This window comes from Lepus europaeus, chromosome 16 (genome assembly GCF_033115175.1).
Source record: "Lepus europaeus isolate LE1 chromosome 16, mLepTim1.pri, whole genome shotgun sequence".
NCBI classification, from domain to species: Eukaryota; Metazoa; Chordata; class Mammalia; order Lagomorpha; family Leporidae; genus Lepus; species Lepus europaeus.
Window position 1 is genome coordinate 71,926,049 of NC_084842.1, and position 20,008 is coordinate 71,946,056.

General features: G+C 46.0%; 1 protein-coding gene across 1 annotated transcript in view; it reads left to right on the forward strand.

Moving 5' to 3' along the window:
* Window positions 1-7,478: 7,478 nt before the first annotated feature.
* Window positions 7,479-20,008, forward strand: part of DHX15 (DEAH-box helicase 15) — a 63,077-nt gene continuing 50,547 nt past the window's right edge. The window contains exons 1-2 of the mRNA XM_062213507.1: window positions 7,479-7,720; window positions 14,847-15,282. Of these exons, the coding sequence (XP_062069491.1) occupies window positions 7,650-7,720; window positions 14,847-15,282 (507 nt within the window). The 5' untranslated portion in view covers window positions 7,479-7,649. The remainder of the gene's footprint in view (window positions 7,721-14,846; window positions 15,283-20,008) is intronic.

Genomic DNA, 20,008 nt, shown 5'->3' on the forward strand with positions numbered 1-20,008 from the left:
CACCCATGAGGGAGACCCGGAAGAAGCTCCTGGCTCCTGGTTTTGGATCAGCGTCATCTCCGGCCCTTGCGGCCATCTGGAGAGTGAACCAGTGGAGGAAGACCTCTCTCTCTCTGTCTCTACCTCTCTCTGTAACTCTACCTTTCAAATAAATAAAATAATTTTTTTTTAAAAAAAGAAAAAGAGATTATTCATTTGAAAGAGTTACAGAGAGGGAGAGGGAAAGGGGGGGGAGGCAGAGGGAGAGGAAGAGAGGAGGGGGAGGGAAGGGGAGGGAGAGGAAGGGAAGAGGGGAAGGGGAGTGGGAGGGGGAGGGAGGGAGGGAGAGAGAGAGAGAGATCATCTATCTGCTGGTTCATTCCCCAAATGGCTTCAATGGCAGGAGCTGGACCAATCAAAAGCCAGGAGCCAGGAGCTTCTTCCAGGTCTCTCACGAATGTACAGGGGCCCAAACACTTGGGCCATCCTCCATTGCTTTCCCAGGCACATTAGCAGGGAGCTGGATAGGAAGTAGAGCAGCCAGGTCTCAAACTGGCACTCACATGGGATGCTGACACTGCAGGCGGCTGCTTTATCCACTACACCACAGCAGCGGCCCCGAGGTTAGTTATTTAATTCCTGTCTCTCTTCCTTTGGCGAGTTTCATAAAGGCAAAAACTGTGGCTCTTTTTTTTCTTCCCTCTTTCCCCAGCTCTTACACCAATGCCGGACATGGAGACTTAATAGATATTTGTTGAGTGAATACAGAAATGGAGTAATTAAGTAATTAAGGGATGGGTAACCGACACCATGTAGGGGTAAGTAGTGTGGCTCTGGGTTCAAATCTTCAACATCCTGACTAGTCCACTGAGAGGGGTGTGCATCAGTGCTGTACATGAACAATGTCAGGCGAGGAGTCCTTATCTCCATCGTGCACGCTAGGAGAACCATGGGCAGTGAGAACACCTGGTTATCAGCAGCAGCAACACAGCAGAGCAGTTGAGCACACACGCTGCATGGGCTGAACTCCAGAACTGCTACCCTAGCCACAACACTTACCGCTTACAGTGCTGCCATACCATATGGATGCTGGTTCCAGTCCCAGCTGCTCCACTTCCAATCTAGCTCCCTGCCAATGTGCCTGGGAAGGCAGCGGAGGATGGCCCAAGTCCTTGTTCACCTGCACCCACTGGGAGCCCAGGATGAAGCTCCTGGCTCCTCACTTCCACATGGCTCAGCTCCAACTGTTGTGGCCATTTGGGAAGTAAACCAGCAGAAGATCGCTCTCTCTCCTTCCCTCTCTCTCTCTGTAACTCTGACTTTCAAACAAATAAATCTTTAAAAAAATTTTTTTAAAGTAAGAATAAAGAAGACAGGATATTCTCTGGAAACATTTCCAGGAAGTTGAGGGGGACCTGGCTGGTATCTCTTCCCTGGGGGTGATCACCGGCATCCACCACATCCACAGTTTCACTTTCCATGGTTTCGGTTACCTGCCGCCGACAGTGTCATGGCTGGATGATCACGCTTGTGACGTAGTGTCAGAGGGCCCACAGGAGCCTGACGCTACCTTACAATGTGCACATCACCCCTCACTTCAGCTCACACCATCACCGTGAGAAAGGTGACTGCAGTACACTAAGATATTTTGATGGCCAGCGCCGTGGCTCAACAGGCTAATCCTCCACCTGCGGCGCCAGCACTCTGGGTTCTAGTCCCGGTCGGGGCGCCGGATTCTGTCCTGGTTGTTCCTCTTCCAGTCCAGCTCACTGCTGTGGCCCGGGAGTGCAGTGGAGGATGGCCCAAGTGCTTGGGCCCTGCACCCCATGGGAGACCAGGAGAAGCACCTGGCTCCTGCCTTCAGATCAGCGCCGTGCGCCGACTGCAGCGCGCTGGCCGCAGCGGCCATTTGGGGGTGAACCAACGGCAAAGGAAGACCTTTTTCTGTTTCTCTCTCTCTCACTGTCCACTCTGCCTGTCAACAACAACAACAAAAAAAGATATTTTGAGAGACAGATAAACCACGTTCCTAGAATTTTTGTCATAGTATATTGTTACACCTGCTCTCCTTAATCGTTGGTAATTGTTCAGCTCTTACAGTGCCTGCTCTATAAATTAAACTTTACCATAGATATGCATGCATAGGAAAAAAAAAAAAAACCTAGTACATGGAAGGTTCTGCAGTCTGCAGCTTCAGCTACTTGGACATCTTGGAACTTTTGCCCCAAGGAGAGGGAGGATTCCTGCAAGCTTGAAAACCTAGGGTGGGTCATTTAGACTTGGGAATCGGCCCCTCCCCCCAAGGAGTCTGAGCAATCGGGCAGATGCCGGCTCTTTGCTCCACTCACTGTAGATTCCAGAAAGGCCACTGCCCTTTGATAAACGTGGCTTTTTTTCAGGTTACAACACAAATGATTAAGTTGCAGTTTTTGTTAGATATACCCTAGGCTCAAGGAAGGAGTCTCATCTGCCAGGTTTTACAACCAAGAGTGTACGATTGGAGCCGGCGCCATGGCTCGCTTGGTTAATCCTCCACCTGGGGCGCCGGCATCCCATATGGGCGCCGGTTCTAGTCCTGGCTGCTCTTCTTCCAGTCCAGCTCTCTGCTGTGGAATGGGAAAGCAGTAGAAGATGGCCCAAATCCTTGGGCCCCTGCACCCACATGGAAGACCTGGGAGAAGATCCTGGCTCCTGGCTTCGGATCAGCGCAGCTCCAGCCCTTGCGGCCATTTGGGGAGTGAACCAATGGGAGGAAGACCTTTCTCTCTGTCCCTCCGTCTGTAACTCCACCTCTCAAATAAATAAATAAAATCTAAAAAAAATTGTATGATTTAGGCAAAAATGGAAGGTGGGGGGCACGGGACTGTGGGTGGGGAATCTGAACTCTCTTGAGCTTGGTTTTCAGGATTTTTCAGAAGAGCTATCTTGGACATCACACTCAGACTGGGACTAGACCACCTCGTATAAGGAGTAGCTCAAGCAGCAAAAGGGGCTCACTCTGTGGCTTAGTAGGCTAAGCCTCTGCCTGTGGTGCTGGCATCCCATACGGGTGCCAATTTGAGCTTTGGATTGGCCCAGCTCTGGCTGTTATGGCCATTTGGGGAGTGAACTAGCAGATGGGATGTTATATATTTCTGTTAGGCCGTCACAAGGCACAGCGAACACCGAAGGGTTTATTGGGGAAAACCCAGCAGACCGGAGGGAAGGGGCGAAGAGGGAAAAGGAGAGTAAGAGAGAAAGAGGAGAGAGGGGAGTGAGAGAGGAGAAGAGGCTAGAGAGAGTGGCCAAGAAAGAGCGAGGAGAGAAGAGAGAGAAGAGAGGAGGAGAGGAGAGCAGACGAGAGGAGCCAAGAATGCACAGGAGAGAAGAGCCAAGTGAGAGCAGGTGTTCGGGAGCAGGCCCCTTTAAAACTTTGCTGGAGGGCGGCCAGAGAAGCAGGAGCAGCGAATTCCATTAGGGTGGGGGTGGAGCTTGACACCGGTGGTTGGGCCATGTGGCCACCTGGCTTTCAGCAATGGGAAGGGGGGAGCCAGGGCATAGGATGTAAATCAGGGTGCAGATCATGCCATAGATAAAACTGTGCCAGTTTCCTAACAAGGGAGACCTCTCTCTGTCTATAAATAACTCTGCCTCTCAAATAAATAAATACATCTTAGGAAAAAAAAAAAAACCCAGCAAGAAACCAGTTTAAGTCAGACCTTCCTAATCTAAGCTGGATTTTCCTTGGTATAACACTAAATTCTCTGGCTACAGGAGGAATTTTCCACTAATTTCTCTCTCTTCCTTTCTTTGTTTCTTTCTCTTTCTTTGCTTCAAAGTTTTATTTGAAAGGCAGAGTTACAGAGAGGCAGAGGCGGAGAGGTCTTCCATATGCTGGTTCACTCCCCAAGTAGCCACAGCAGCCGGAGCTGAGCCGATTGGAGGCCAGGAGCTTCTTCCAGGTCTCCCACGTGGGTGCAGGGGCCAGAGCACTTGGGCCATCTTCTACTGCTTTCCCAGGCCATAACAGAGAGCTGGATCGGAAGTGGAGCAGCTGGGACTTGAACCGGTGCCCATATGGGATGCCGGCACTGCAGGCGGCAGCTTTACCCGCTATGCCACAGCGCCAGCCCTGCCACTATTTTCTGAACCCGCCATGTATGAAGATGTATGTTTGCTGTCTCCCTCCTTTTGTGCTACATCTTGGACTCTAACTGTACCCTAACTCTTGCTACAAAAGCCCCAGCAAGCTGCTTGTCACCGAGGCAGCTTCCTGCGCAGCTCCGCCTTCTCCCTGTCTTCTTTCCTCTGAGCACCTCCCGCTTGAGGCCGGTTATTTGGTGATCCTCCAAGCGGACGGACCCTTTAGTCCCTAAATAATTCGTTTCTCCTTTCTCCAGTCTCCTTGTTTAATCATGAGAGGCTGACGTCTCTTTGAGAGTTAAGCGGTGCTGCTTTTTTCCCTGATAATTTTTAGGTATTTTTTAAAATGTTAAGGTTTTTTTTTTTTTTTTTGACAGGCAGAGTGGATAGTGAGAGAGAGAGAGACAGGTCTTCCTTTTTGCCGTTGGTTCACCTTCCAAAGGCCGCTGTAGCCGTTGCATCTCGCTGATCCGAAGCCAGGAGCCAGGTGCTTCTCCTGGTCTCCCATGCGGGTGCAGGGCCCAAGCACTTGGGCCATCCTCCACTGCCTTCCCGGGCCATAGCAGAGAGCTGGCCTGGAAGAGGAGCAACCGGGACAGAATCCGGCACCCCGACCGGGACTAGAACCCGGTGTGCCGGTGCCGCAAGGCAGAGGATTAGCCTGTTAAGCCACGGCGCCAGCCAATGTTAAGGTATTTTTACACCAGGTCTCAAGATGAGAATCCAAGACTGGTACCGAACAGTTGGAGTGAAAGTTTGATTTTTGGCCGGCACCGTGGCTCACTAGGCTAATCCTCCACCTGTGGCGCCGGCACCCTGGGTTCTAGCCCAGGTTGGGGCGCTGGTTCTGTCCCAGTTGCTCCTCTTTCAGTCCAGCTCTCTGCTGTGGCCAGGGAGTGCAGTGGAGGATGGCCCAAGTGCTTGGGCCCTGCACCCGCATGGGAGACCAGGAGAAGCACCTGGCTCCTGGCTTTGGATCAGCGCGGTGCACCGGCCGCAGCGCGCTGGCCACAGCAGCCACTGGGGGGTGAACCAACGGAAAAAAGAAGACCTTTCTCTCTGTCTCTCTCTCTCACTGTCCACTCTACCTGTCAAAAAAACAAAAACAACAAAAAAAAAGTTGGATTTTTTTTCTGACTTTGACACTAGTTGGCTGTGTGAACGAGGGCATGGCATAGGGGTTCAGGCTCCCTCATTTTCAGATAAGTCAGCTGGAACTCTTCTCCAGGTTTGCATTTCAGTGATTCTACATTATGAACCCTGACAAGTGTCAGCCTACACGAATGGTCTACATTTAAGGTAGAAATGTGCGCTATCTTATACACAAATACACCTTACTTTGTGTTAACTTTATTTTATTGAAGATTTATTTATTTGAAAGGCAGAGTTACAGAAAGGCAGAGAGAGTGAAAGCGAGAGAGAGAGAGAGCTCTTCCATCTACTGGTTCACTCCCCAACTGGCCACAACGGCTGGAGTTGCACTGATCTGAAGCCAGGAGCCAGGATCTTCTTACGGGTCTCCCACGCTGGTGCAGGGCCCCAAGGACTTGGGCCATCTTCCACTGTTTTCCCAGGCCACAGCAGAGAGCTGGATTGGAAGTGGAGCAGCCGGGACTGGAACTGGTGCCCATATGGGATGCCGGCACTGCAGGGGGTGGCCTTCCCTGCTATGCTACAGCGCAGGCCCCTTGTGTTAACTTTAAAATGAGGATCTGGTACAAAAATAAAGCCCACCTTTATCAGTTGCAATATTTAAGTAGTATTTAATTTTAGCTATCGCAGTTCTGGTTATGTATGACTGAGAACCACAGTATGGGGACTGAGTTGTGGCGTAGCAGATTAAGCCACTGCCAGCAGTGCCAGCATCCCATATGAGTGCCGGTTTGAGTCCTGGCTGCTCTGCTTCTGATCCAGCCCCCTGATAATATGTCTGGGAAAGCAGCAGCAGATGGCCCAAGTCTCTAGGCCCCTGCACACATGTGGGAGACCCAGACAAAGCTCCTGGCTTTGGCTTGATGCAGCTTTGGCCAATGTGCCATTTGTTGAGTGACCCAGTGGGTGGAAGACTTCTCCCTGTAACTCTACCTTTCAATAAATAAAGTGAATATTTTTTGTTAAGATTTTTATTTGTTTGAAAGAGAAATTTACAGAGAGGGGTAGAGCCAGAGAGAGAGAGAGAGAGAGAGGTCTTCCATCCACTGCTTCACTCACCAAATGGCTGCAACAGCCAGAGCTGAGCTGATCCAAAGCCAGGAGCCAGGAACCTCTTCTGGGTCTCCCACGCAGGTGCAGGGCCCCAAGGACTTGGGCCATCTTCTACTGCTTTCCAGGCCATAGCAGAGAGCTGGATCAGGAGTAGAGCAGCTGGGACTTGAACCAGCACCCATTATGGGATGCTGGTGCTGCAGGCCGGGGCTTTAACCCACTGCACCACAGCGCCAGCTCCAATAAAATGAATCTTAAAAAATAAAGAAATAAAAACAGAGTATGGTCTTCTAGAGCAGCTGAACACAGCTGTTGTATGAATGACAGCGCTCACTCTGCTAGAGTTGACCCACAGAAACTTTTCTCTTGCATTTCTTGTGGGAATGAATTTAATCGAGCAAGCACGGAGGATCTAGGGGCAGAGATCCACAAAGGTCATAAGGGTCATCTTTGTCCCATCAATCTTCTATCACTGCAGGTACAGCCCTAACAGCTTTGAAACTTCTTAGCTGCCCCAGCCACATCTCTAACACCTACCGGGCAAGGTTACTTCCAAGAATGACAGTGGTGAGGTTAACACTGTGGAAACACAAAATAGGCACACTGGGAAAAAAAAAAAGGGAGGGGGGGAATTGTGCCTTAACTGCCAATTTTCTGTTCCATATTCTGGTAACATCTACAAGCTGAGTGTACGTTGTCCGTGTTGGGTAAAGAGATCAAAGACATCAGGGCAAGTCTTAACATCTTCTCCCTGCACTTGTGGCGTTAACGACTGCCAAGTTCTGGATCTGGAGTTACAAAATAGTTCTTCCATTTCTGGCTGTAGGAGCCTCATCCATCTCTCAACCTTTCTGGGACCCAGATCTCCCGAAAGCCAAGGATCCATACGATCTCCTAACTGGGACTAGACCCTCTCCGTTCCCTCCATCAGAGGGGGTCACGCGAGCCCCAAGCGGAGCGTAAATACCATCAGACTCATTCCCCACCCCAACCCCCCTCCAGCGGACACAGTTCGGCCCAAAGCTCCGGGAAGAAGGAGGAGGCCGCGGGACGGAGGGAGCTCTGGCCAATGAGGCGCGCGGGCGGGATTGGAGTTCCCGCCTCTGGGCTGCGCGCGCGCGCACGCACGACGCACGCACGCACGCTGCGGAGGCGCGCGCGCAGGCCCAGCCCTCGTCGCCGCCGCCATTTTAGCTCCTGGTTCCGGCCGCACGGTGTGGGCTGTTGTAGCGGGAGGGGTAGGGGTCCTCCAGAGTTAAGTAGCTGTTCTCTACTGTGTGGAAACAGCCGCCAGCCTCTCTTCTTTCTCTTTCTTCCCAACCGCCCGGTCGAAGAGTGCGAAGATGTCCAAGCGCCACCGGTTGGACTTGGGGGAGGATTACCCCTCCGGCAAGAAGCGTGCGGGGACCGATGGGTAAGCCAGGCCCGGGGCGCGAGGCAGCGGCTCGGGCTTTGTTGGGGTCCCGCAGGGGAGCGGACCAAGGCCTGCTTGGCCGAGCGGGCCTGGGAGCCTGCGCTTTTGTCTTCCTCGGCGCGGTGCTCACGAGCGGCGGGTCGGGCCGGGGGGGACGTGTGTGTGTGTGTGTGTGTGTGTGTGGCGGGGCCGCCGCCCGGGCCGGCCGGGAGGGAGGGCGGCGAGGCCTGTCGGGGGCCCACGAGGGCGCCGCCTCCCGCGGGCCGGCCGCCCTGGAGCGGGTCGGGAGGCAGCGAGCCGCCGACCTCGTGGCCCGCGTCCCCGAGCGAGCGAGGCCTGGCGCCGGGGCGGGGGGGCGGGGGGAGGGCGCGGGTGCGCGCCGCCAAGGGCACCCGGGCGGCCGCGTTCTCGGGCGGGCTGGGCTGGGCTGGGGGCGGCCAGCCCACGGGGAGCCCCCGGAACGGGAGGCCGAGCGGGAGACGCGGGCCGCGACGCCGGTGCCGTGGGGCGGCCGCGCTGTGTAGTTCGGCGCCGGGGAGCGGGCCCGGTCCATTCAAACACTTGAGAGCGGATCGCAGGCAAACTTCCGCTCTCGGCCTACGCTCCCGCCATCTCCTTTATTTCCTGCTTGGCTGAGAACCGTGCGCTCACTGAGCATCCTTGCGGGTGGGAGTCGGAAGGCATTTATTCATTCATTTTAAAATTGTCTGCGCCCCGCTTTCCCTTGTGAGCCCTTTTCAAAAACACATTTTTAGTTTTCTATGGCAAAATGAGGTCCACGGGCAACTTGGAAGTTGAAATACTTAAAACAGACTGTTGGTGTTCCGAATTTTCTTTCCATTCTCTTAGCCTTTCCTTAAAGGTACAGAGGAATTCAGCGATTAAGTAGTTGGATAAAAATTATTTCTAGTGCAGGTTGTGTTTTCATTTCTAAAGTACAGAGATTTGGGTAATTTAGACCCCTTCTCCCCCAAAAAGGAGAGGCAAATCACAGAAATCCCAATATCCAAATATGTTGCTCAAGTTTTTTACCGTGTGTGACACAGAATCACTGATAGAAACTTTCTTGAATTTTTGTTCATCTAAACTTTATTTGAATTGATTTCCAGCCATCTAGTTAGTGTAGAGTGCAGTCAGGATCGGTTATTTGTTGGTGCTTTCCCATATATTATTAAATATGGGCAATGGAAGTCTGTCTCACTTTAACTTTGGAAAGTTTTAGTTTGATGCTCTACATTGTAATACATAATGATTACATCATAAGACAGCTGAATGTGACCCCGTTCTGCCCCCCCCCCCCAAAAAAAAAAAAAACAGCAAAACGCAGTGAGTCTGAGCGATAAGAGCTGGAAGTAACTTAGAGTGTAGTGAGCTCTACTCATGGGATGAAAGAGATGACAGTTACGGTGGCTGGTGCAGGTTTGTAGTTTACAGCAGCATCTGGAACACTGCTCTTGATTGTCACTCTCAGTTCACAGCCTGATACTAGAGTTAAGAGTCATTATGGCCTGTTTTAATGACTTCTTTTTTTTTTTTTTTTTAATGGATCAGTAAAGTAGGGAACACTTGGTTCTTGATTCCTGTGAAGCAAAAATAAATTATCTGGCTAAGATGCAATTGATGTCGCTCAGAGGTCAGGTTGGAACAAAGGGGGATTAATTCAATCATTCATATTTGTGCACTGTTTAAAATGAGATCTTTGAGACTACTGGTCCCAACATACTTGTATGTGATTTTTTTTCCTTGTTTTTGCAAAACAGATACTTTTAGTAAAAATGTTAACTTTTGGGGTCTATGCAGGTAATCTTAGGATTCCTTTGGATGTTATTTGAAACTATCCTGTGTGTAAAAATTCATCTTAAGTTATTAAGACATTCTGGAGAGAAGTTTTTAATCCTAATTAATGTGTGGCTTGAGTGCCATTTTCCATGGAACTGGTTTTCTTTGGCGATTTCTTAAAGTGTTTACTAGCGCTTAGGATTTTTTTTCTCATGCCTGATAATTTTGTAATTCTGTAGGATGTTTTTGTTTTAGCTCTGGTGGTAGGTGGTTTTTATCTTAAAAGCATGGGTTTGTTGATCTTGTGAACTAAACCTGCTACCCAGTACTGTCCCATTTCTCCAAGAGAGACAAGGGAAGGTAATTCAGTGGGAAATTTCACTTAGATTCATGTTCCCAGACTATATAAGGCTTTATTTACTACTAGCATATTTTAATTTTGGAGTCAGGTGGAGAAGTTGCAGGTTTCAGTTAAATGTTCAACCTTGTTCCTTCTTCCATCAATTCACAGAATCTTTGGTATAAAATTATTGCTAAGATGACCGTCATGTGTAGAACTATAGAAAAACCTTTTGAAGATGGGGCATTTTTCATTTTGACGTTGGTTTGTGATACTACTTCCTGAAAAGAGCTATTTCTGTTCATTGTGGAGAGATTGAGCTAATATGTTAATAACACAACAATTTTAAGGTGCGTCCTGTGCTCCTGAACTCTTCCAGATGCCTCATACTAGGGGACATAAAATATGCAGAATATGGAATGAAAAGATAGAATGCAAAGAACTTTTTATCCTAACATACTCCATCAAGTTTGAGACACTTTTGTGAACCTAGTTAATCTCTGAAAAACAGAGGTCCTGGCTATTTAAGCATATCAGTGCAGTGTTTTTATGTTAACTGAAGAAAAGTGAGTATCCATTACAATTTTTTTAAGATGATTAAGCAAAAATAAGCCAGGACTTAATGTGGATGCTTACCAAAATCTTTTGAAACTCTTAGAAAATTGCCCGTGTTTGATGAGAGGAATAAGTAAGGAACAACTCTCTGGTGATGTTTTCCCAAATGGCTTTTCGCTAAAGCTTGGGCTTGCCTTCTCAAAACTTTTAAATATGGCATAATTTTCATTGGCTACATAGCAGTTGAAGATGTATCATGGGACTGGTGTTGTGGCATAGCACATAAAAGCTGCTGCCTGCAATGCCTGCATCCCATCCCATAATGGGTGCCGGTTTGTGGCCTAGCTGCTCCACTTCGAATCCTGGTCCCTGCTAATAGCCTGGGAAAAGTAGCAAAAGATGGTCCAGGTGCTTGGGCCCCTGCTACCCATGTTGGTGACCTGGAAGAAGTTCCTGTCCCCTGGATTTGGCCTGGTTGGGACCCGGCTGTTGTAGCTGGGTGAACCAGCAGATGGAAGATACCTGTCTTTCCCTCTCTATCTTACTCCGTAAATAAATCTTTAAAAAACAAAACAAACAAACAAACAAAAAAAAGTATCATAACTTGAAGCAGTAGCCTGTTCATTGATGTTTAGGCAGTTTCTAGTTGTCATTAATTTGTAAGTGAAGAATATGAGTATGATGAACGTTCATGCATGAATATATTTGTATCTGGAAGTAAGATTACTAGTTAAAAAGCTATAGTTATTTAAAATATTCTAACTTTTCTGACCAGTTTACATTTGCAGTACTTTGACATATTTCAAATAAATTTTAACATGGTATTATAATTTTAAAAAAATCTTGATGATAACCAATATTTACTGGGCATTTTGAATGCGCCAGACAACTAAGCACATTGCGTGTATTAACTCACTCTTTTTGATACTTTACAAGACATATTAATAGCTGCATTTGTGGATAAGGAAAGATGACTGGTCATAGAGACAGCTTAAATGCTAAGCCAGGATTGAGCTAGGATTCAGTAGTACAGAACCATGTATTCAACAACTGTGTATTGTCTTTGCCCCTGCAGCATTGTGGCTAATTATAAATCCTGGTTTTGCTTTTATTTGAAAGTCTGAGTGGCTAAGAGAGGAAGAAGCAGGTCTTCCAACTTTGCTGGTTCATGCCCCAAATAACCTGCAACAGCTGGGATAGGAGATGGGCCAGGCTGAAGCCAGGAGCCAGGAACTCCATCTGGGTTTCCCACCTGGCTGGCAGGAATGCAGTCATTGGGCTGTCATCTGCTATCTCCCAGGTACATTAGCAGGAAACTAGACAGGAAGTGCAGAATAGCCACTATGTGACACAGAGATCCCAGGCAATGACTTAACCCACTGTGCCACAACACTTGCCCCTGTTGCTCTATTTTAGTCCAAGAAACTTTTATTAATGCTGTTCACTTGTAGATTGAAGTGAACTGAAGCTTATGCCTTTCCTGTGATTATATAACTGTGATCCTAGTTTATTTATTTATCAAAGATGATTTTATTTGAGAAGAAGAGACACAGAGAAAGAGTTCTTCAATCTGTGATTCACTTCCCAAATGGCCTCAATGGCTGGGCCAAAGCCAGGAACTCCATCCAGGTCTCCCACATGAGTGACGAGGACCTAAGCTCTTGGGCCATCTTCTGCCATTCCTAGGTGCACTAGCAGGAAGCTAGATTGCAAATAGAGCAGCTGTGACTAGAACTGACATTCATGGGATGCTGGTGTTGCAGGCAGCTGCTTAACCCACTGTTCCGCAACACTGACCAATCTTTTTTTTTTTTTTTTTGTAAGATGTATTTATTGTTTGAAAGGCAGAGTTACAGAGAAGCAGAGAAAGAGAGAGAGAGAGATCTTCCATCCATTGGTTCATTCCCCAAATAGATGCAGCAGCTGGGGCTTGGGATGATCCAAAGCCAGGAACCAGGAGCTTCTGGGTCTCCCACGCTGGTGCAGGGCCCAAGGACTTGGGCCATCTTCCACTACTTTCCCAGGCATAGCAGAGAGCTGGATCGGAAGTGGAGTAGCCAGGACCTGAACTGGTGCTCATACGGTATGCTGGCCCCTGGCTTATCTTTTTGTCTTCAGAGTGCATTCTATGCTTCCTGAGTTTTAGTTGTATTTCTCAGTAATAAAGCTTCTAATGAAGCGAAAATCATCTACACATCTTTGTTAATATAGGTATTACTTAAGCAAAGCAATATATTTGATTTACTTTGTCCTCTAAATATTCTCTTAATTTTTATTTATGAGGGGAGGGGAGGATCTCTACTAGTTTTCTTCCCAAACGCCTTAGCTGCAAACTCAATCCAGGTGTCTCATGTGAGTGGCTGGGATCCCAACTATTTGAGCCATCACCTGCTGCCTCCCAGAGTGTGCATTATCTGGAAGCCCAGGAGCTCTGATATGGGATGCTGGCCATCCCAAGAGGCATTTTAACACTACCAAGCAAAATGTGCACTGCAAATGCTATAACTCTTAAAAGGTTAGATGCAAATCTTAAATGTCTGTGCAGAAGTTCATTAAACCTTTTTAAGTCCCCTCTCCCCTTTTCTGTCCTGTGGTGGAGTGTTAGAAACATGAATCCTTTTTATTTAGACCAGATGTTTTTTGAGGGTTTTTTTTTTTTAGCTCTTTGTCCCATTATCTTTAAGATGTTTAGTCTTTGAACCATTTGCAACTTCAGTGTCTCTCTTGCTGGGCATTTTTCTATTTGCCTTATTAAACTATTTGCCATTTGCATTTTTGGGGCAGTTAAATACTTAAATAATTATTGAACACCTTGTAGCAGAGGAGGGATGAGAGAACCAAAGATGCTTGATGGCTTTTTTCAAAGATAGACCAGGATTCTCAAGTTTTGAATTGTGAGCCATTCATTGTATATTTATTAAGTTATTCTTTGGTTTTTCTTTACTGCTGATATCCTTCTCTTTATTAAGTCAGTTGAGTTGAGAGACTTCTATGCCCTCTGATTCGGCAGAAGAAAGGAGTACTTACTTATACATTCATGAAACTCCTGTCCCCTTTAAGTAAATTTATGTGGAATAAAATTACACAATTTAAACACATAGTTGGTCACCTTACCTTTATGTGAATGAAGAACTGTCTTAAAGTCAATGCTGAGTTTACTGTGTTATCTGTATTCTGCTTAGAGGAGTTACTGTTGTTCAGCTGATAAACCATTTTAGAAAATGAGTGTGTTGTCCTGCTCTGCTGTCCATATATGGCGCACAGGAAGCGTATCCTTTTATGTGTTCTAGGTAGGGAATTATGACATATTTCAGGGCTGGTAGATCTCCATGTTGCCTCACTGTTTCAAGTCTGGATCCAAACACCTGGCAAGTTAGTCTGCCACAGGGTTTAGTCGAAAGTGAACTGGGTTGCTAGAGTGAGCAAGCATAGATGATTTTTAGGTACAACTCTGTGACAAGCAGTGCTGCTTGTTAGGTTTCCTAGCATAGGTTATTTTAGAATTACCTTTGTGTTAGGGACCATCTCTAGCAGCTAGTAGTAGATGCCAGAATTGACTACTTAAGATCGACTCAAGTTCAATAAACTGACTACTTGCATAATTTTAACACGTTTTTAAAACAACTTAATAGTGTTTAGTGAAGCTCGTTTTTAACTTGGCTATATTTTGTTAATATGGTTGACTAAGCTGTGTGGGTTTATGGACTGTTTACAATATTCTGTTAAAGCTAAAATGCAAGAGTAATCAAAACAAAGGAATAAACTTTTTAAGTGTTCATTTTTGTTTATTTGAGAGAGAGATACTGAGATCTCTTCCATGTGCTGATTGACTTTCCAGGTACACACCACAGCCTGAGCTGAGCCAGGCTGAAGCCAGGAGGTGGGAACTTTGCCCAGGTCTCCCACGTGGGTGGCAGGGACACAAGTGCTTGAGCCATCAACTGCTGCCTTCCAGGGTGTGCATTAGCAGGAAGCTGGATCAGAAGGCAGAGGCAGGAATTGATAGACACTGTGGTATGGGATGTAGCTGTCCCAAGTGAAGGCTAACCTGTGCCACAGTGACTGTTCTCTGGAATAAAAGTTTTCATATTAATTTTTCTTTTCATAAGGAAGATACATGTATTTTCTTGTAAGTAATATACATGTATTGAGCAGATTATCCATTTATTGACTAAATAGGAGAGGGGGTTTTATTTGCAGGAGTCTGAATTCTTGTGTTTTCCTATGTTAAAGTTTACAGAAAAAAAAATCTTAGGCCTCATTAAGGAAGGAAAATGTTTCTGGTGGAGCTTGGACAATATTGTCATTACTTCTGATAGTTATGTAACCCATTGGATCTTATACCTGTTTATTCATTTAGTTGTTGGACACTTGCACTCTTTGTGACACTAATGCTGCCAGGAATATATTATATAAAAATTCAGATTCTGAACTCTAAATTTTTATTTTTAGGAAGGATCGAGATCGGGACCGGGATCGTGAAGATCGGTCCAAAGATCGAGACCGAGAACGCGATAGAGGAGATAGAGAGCGGGAGAGGGAGAAAGAGAAGGAGAAGGAATTACGAGCTTCGACGAATGCTATGCTTATCAGTGCTGGATTACCACCTTTAAAAGCTTCCCATTCAGCCCACTCAACCCACTCAGCACATTCAACACATTCAGCACATTCTGCTCATTCAGCGCACACCGGACATGCAGGGCACACCTCACTTCCACAGTGCATTAATCCATTCACCAACTTACCCCATACTCCTCGATACTATGACATTCTAAAGAAACGGCTTCAGCTCCCTGTGTGGGAATACAAGGATAGGTTTACAGATATTCTGGTTAGACATCAGTCATTTGTACTGGTTGGTGAGACTGGGTCTGGTAAAACAACACAGGTGAGTTAATGTATGCCATGGTACATAATTCTGTTGAAGTTTACTTATTTGTTGCTTATTTGATCCTAATGGTCATTCCCTTTGTTTGTCTTGTAGTATACCTTGAAGAATAGTTGATTTAATGTTTAGCACTTTTTGTGACTGCACCATTCCTTAAAAGTAGGAATCCTATAAAGACTACCTGTCTTCCTGCCTTTCCTAACTGTAAGAGAATAGCAGGCCTGACTTTTCTGACTTTTTTTTTTAACCTTAAGTATGACAGAGTGATGCTTTCCCACTTCCTTTAAGGGAATGCTGGTGTGGCAGGCAGCCACTTAGCTCACTGCACCACAGCACTGTCTGATCTTTGTCTTCAGAACGCATCATATGCTTCCTGTGCTTTATTATTTCTCAGTAATAAAGCTTCTGATGAAATGAATACCATCTGCATATCTGTTAGAATAGGTATTACTTCAACAAAATATGGTATGTTTGTGGGCACAAAGTATGTTTTGCCGGTGCTAGGCTAAACAGATGTGAACCACTGGAGTTTTTTTTTTTGTATTTGTCATTTCTTAAAATTTTTTTGAGCCATATAAATACTTTTTATTTAAGATTTATTTATTTATTTGAAAGGCAGAGTTACAGAGAGGCAGAGGCAGAGAGAGGTCTTCCATCTGGTTCATTCCCCATGTGGCCGCAATGGCCTGAGCTGCACTGATTCAAAGGCAGGAGCCAGGAGCTTCCTCTGGGTCTCCCACGCAGGTACAGGAGCCCAAGGACTTGGGCCATCTTCCACTGCTTTCCCAGGCCATAGCAGAGAGCTGGATCAGAAGTGGAGCAGCTAGAACTTGAACCAGTGTTCAGAAGAGATGCTGATGTCACAGGCTGTTTTAACCTGCCCTGCCACAATGCTGACCCAATTTTGTATTCTTTGGAAAAAAGAAAGTATTAGAAGGCATACAGTAAAGTCTCTATCTATGATTTCCATTTGTCTAGATAACTAACCCTGTCTGCAAAGCCATAGTTAATATAGTATCTTATTAGTAATTTATGGAATATTTTTCAATTACAAATGAGCTGTTATTAACTAGGCCTCTGCTGAAAGACATCTAGGCTTTTTTTTTTTTTTTTAAAGATGTATTTATTTAAAAGGCAGAATTAGAGAGGGAGATGGAAATCTTTATTCCCTAGATGGCCACAATGGCTAGGGCTGGGCCATGAACTTTCTCCAGGTTTCCCATGTGGGTGGCAGGGGCCCAAGTACCTGGGCTGTCTTCTGCCGCACTCACAGACATAATAGAGAGCTGGATCAGAAGTGAAGTATCCAGGACCCAGCCTGGCGCCCATATGGGATGCCGGCGCTGCAGGCGGCAGCTCAGCATGCTATGCCACAACACCAGCCCCCTGGACTATTCATAATGGTGGTTTTGAATGGGCACATACGTTAGTACGATAAATTCTCAGCAGTGGAAATTGCTGGGTCAGGAGATCATTTATAATTGTGATGCATGCAGTCAAATAACTTCCTACGGGGAGCATATCAATTTACCTTTCCATTAGCATGTGTGAAGACATGTGCAGGAAACTATTACAATGTACTACTGGACATTTAAGTTTTACAAAGCTGATAGTGAAAACTTATAAGTATAATTTTTAGTTTGCCATTTCTTATTGAGTGAGATTAATAATTTTTTCATATACTTGAGTCTGTACCATCAGTTAAACATTTTTTGGTTATAGAAGTAGTAGTCCCTGGCTGTTAAAGAAAATCTGGAAAATTCAGCAAAGCATTGAAGTGGTTTTAGTAATTATCCATCCCTGAGGCTGGTGTTACAGTACAGCGAATAAAGCTGCCACCTGTAGTGCTGGCCCCATGTGGACACTGCTTTGAGTCCTGGCCGTTGCACTTCCAATGCAGCTCCTTGGTATATGTGCTTGGTAAAGCAGCAAAAGATGGCCCAAGTCCTTGGGCCCCTGAACCCATATGGGAGATGCTGAAGTTCCTGGCTTCTGGCTTTGGCCTGGTCCAGCTCTAGCCATTGTGATCATTTGGGGAGTGAGCCAGCGGATGGAAGATTGATCGATCTCTCCCTCCGATCTCTCTGTAACTCTTTCAAGTAAATTTTAAGTTAAAAAATACCTAAAAAAATTGCTCATCATGCCATGTAGAGGTAACTGTTTCCTTCTGGTCTGTTTTCCCTGTTAATATTGCTATGGTGTATTTTTTTTTAATAAATTGTTGCAGTCAGTTTGTGCAAATTACATCAATTTGCTTTTTTTTTTTTTAAAGATTTATTGAGAGGTAGAGTTAGAGAGAAAGGTCCTCCATCTGCTGATTCACTCCCCAAACGGTCACATTGCTGGAGCTTGGTCAATCCAAAGCCAGGAGCCAAGAACTTCCTCTGGGCCTCCCACATTACTTCATGAGCCCAAGGATTTGGGCCTTCTCAGGCCATAGCAGAGCTGCCCCGGAAGAGGAGCAGTCAGGATATGAACCAGCACCCATATGGGATGCTGGCGCCACAGGCAGAGACTTAGCCCACTACGCCACAGCACCAGCACCCTTATCATGCATCTTTATAGTTGAGCATATTTTATGTACAGTCTATCTTTTTAAAGTTAACATATACCAAAATTCAATGTGAATCTTTCATGGAGACATTTAAGCTACAATCGTATCCAAAAGTGGAAGCTTTGATCAAAGTCAGTCTTAGTGGCTATGAGTTTTCTTTTTAAATGAAGAACTCAGTGGAGATGCTAGGAACAGAAATTGTTGAGGTTTTTAAAATGACTATTGAAAGGCCAGCGCCGTGGCTTAACAGGCTAATCCTCCACCTTGCGGCGCTGGCACACCGGGTTCTAGTCCCGGTTGGGGCGCCAGATTCTATCCCGGTCGCCCCCCTCTTCCAGGCCAGCTCTCTGTTATGGCCCGGGAGTGCAGTGGAGGATGGCCCAAGTGCTTGGGCCCTGCACCCGCATGGGAGACCAGGAGAAGCACCTGGCTCCTGGCTTCGGATCAGCGAGATGCGCCGGCCGCAGCGGCCATTGGAGGGTGAACCAACGGCAAAAAGGAAGACCTTTCTCTCTGTCTCTCTCACTATCTACTCTGCCTGTCAAAAAAAAAAAAAATCACTATTGAAATTTTAAAAATTTAAAGGAATACATGAAAGGCTGTGATAAAGTATTTTTATTAATTGCAAATATTTTACCACTTTGAGTAACAGGAGCACCCATTTTAGTAGTGCTTGGATAAAGGTAGGTTCTGCATACTTTACATATATGATTTCAGTTTTTTCTGTAGTCCTGCAAGAAGTTATTAATCACCCTTTTGCAGATGAGTAAAGTGAGGCTTAGATTTTTTGAGAAACTTAGAATTAATGAGTTAGTACATAGTTTTATTGATTTAGGCGGGCTTGGCATTTAAAACTATAGTCAATAATTTTTCGAGCTGCTATGTTGTGATAGGATGTGGTCAGCCTTATTTCAGATATGAGTTTATTAGCAGTTAGTATGGAGGCAGATCAAGGCAACTCACAGTAAGAGATATCTTTCTTCTGTTGGTTCATTCTCTAAATGTCCCTGGCCATTGGGACTAGGCCAGGAAAGGCCAGGAGCCAGAAACTCTGGGTCTCCCATGTGGATGGCAGGGACCCAACTACTTGAGCCATTACCTTTTGCCTTCCAGGGAGCATATTAATGGGAACTGGAATTAGAAGTAGAGCTGGGATATGGACCCCAGGCACTCCGAAATGGGATGAGGGGGTCCCAAGTGGCATTTTAACCATTGAAATGTAATATTAAACTGTAATATTGTAAAACTGTAATTAAACTGAAATGTAATAATGGTACAGCAACCAATGCTCATTAGATGTCATGTTCGAGTAGAAAAATACCCCACATTTCCTATAGCTTTAGTTATCTGATAGTTTAGGAAGCTTTGATGGAGACCAAATACAGGTGTCTTTCCTGTGGCAAGGGGATTCCTGACATGTGGGCATTTAAATTTTTCCTGTTTTCCTTTTTCTAGTTAGTGTCTAATTTCTATTGGTATTGAAACAGGGAACAAATGTCCTGATATCCTGGCAACCAACCTGTGCCTGGGGTGCCGCCCCACCCCCCCACCCCCACACACACTTTGGCTGTCCTTCAGCGAAGAGTTGCTGCTGTATGTCCTATTGAATTTGAGACTAGCAATTACTAAAATTGACTTTTTAAAGATTTGATTTATTTGAGAGGTAGAATTACAGGCAGTGAGAGGGAGAGACAAAGGTCTTCTGATTCACTCCCCAAATGGCCGCAATGGCCAGAGCTGTGCTGATCCGAAGCCATGAGCTTCTTCCAGGTCGCCCACGTGGCTGCAGGGGCCCAAGGACTTGGGCCATCTACTGCTTTCCCAGGCCATAGCTGGATTTAGAGAGCTGGATTGGAAGGGGAGCAACTAGGACTAGAACTAGTGCCAGTATGGAATGCCGGTGCCTCAGGTGAAGGATTAACCTGTGCCACAGTACTAGCCCCCAAAATTGACTTTTAAGACAGTACCTAACGTGTTGTGATTGTTCATACTGCTCCTGGGGGGAAGAGGATATGGATGCTAAAGAGTTAGGTGTTAGGAGTTAGATTCTGCTTGTTTACAAAACAAATTTGAATTGAATGAAAAGATAGAGCTTTATAGCTACAAGGGGATAAGATTTATACTTTACATGTATTTTGTAGCTCAGATTGTATATAAATTTGAGTTTTCCTT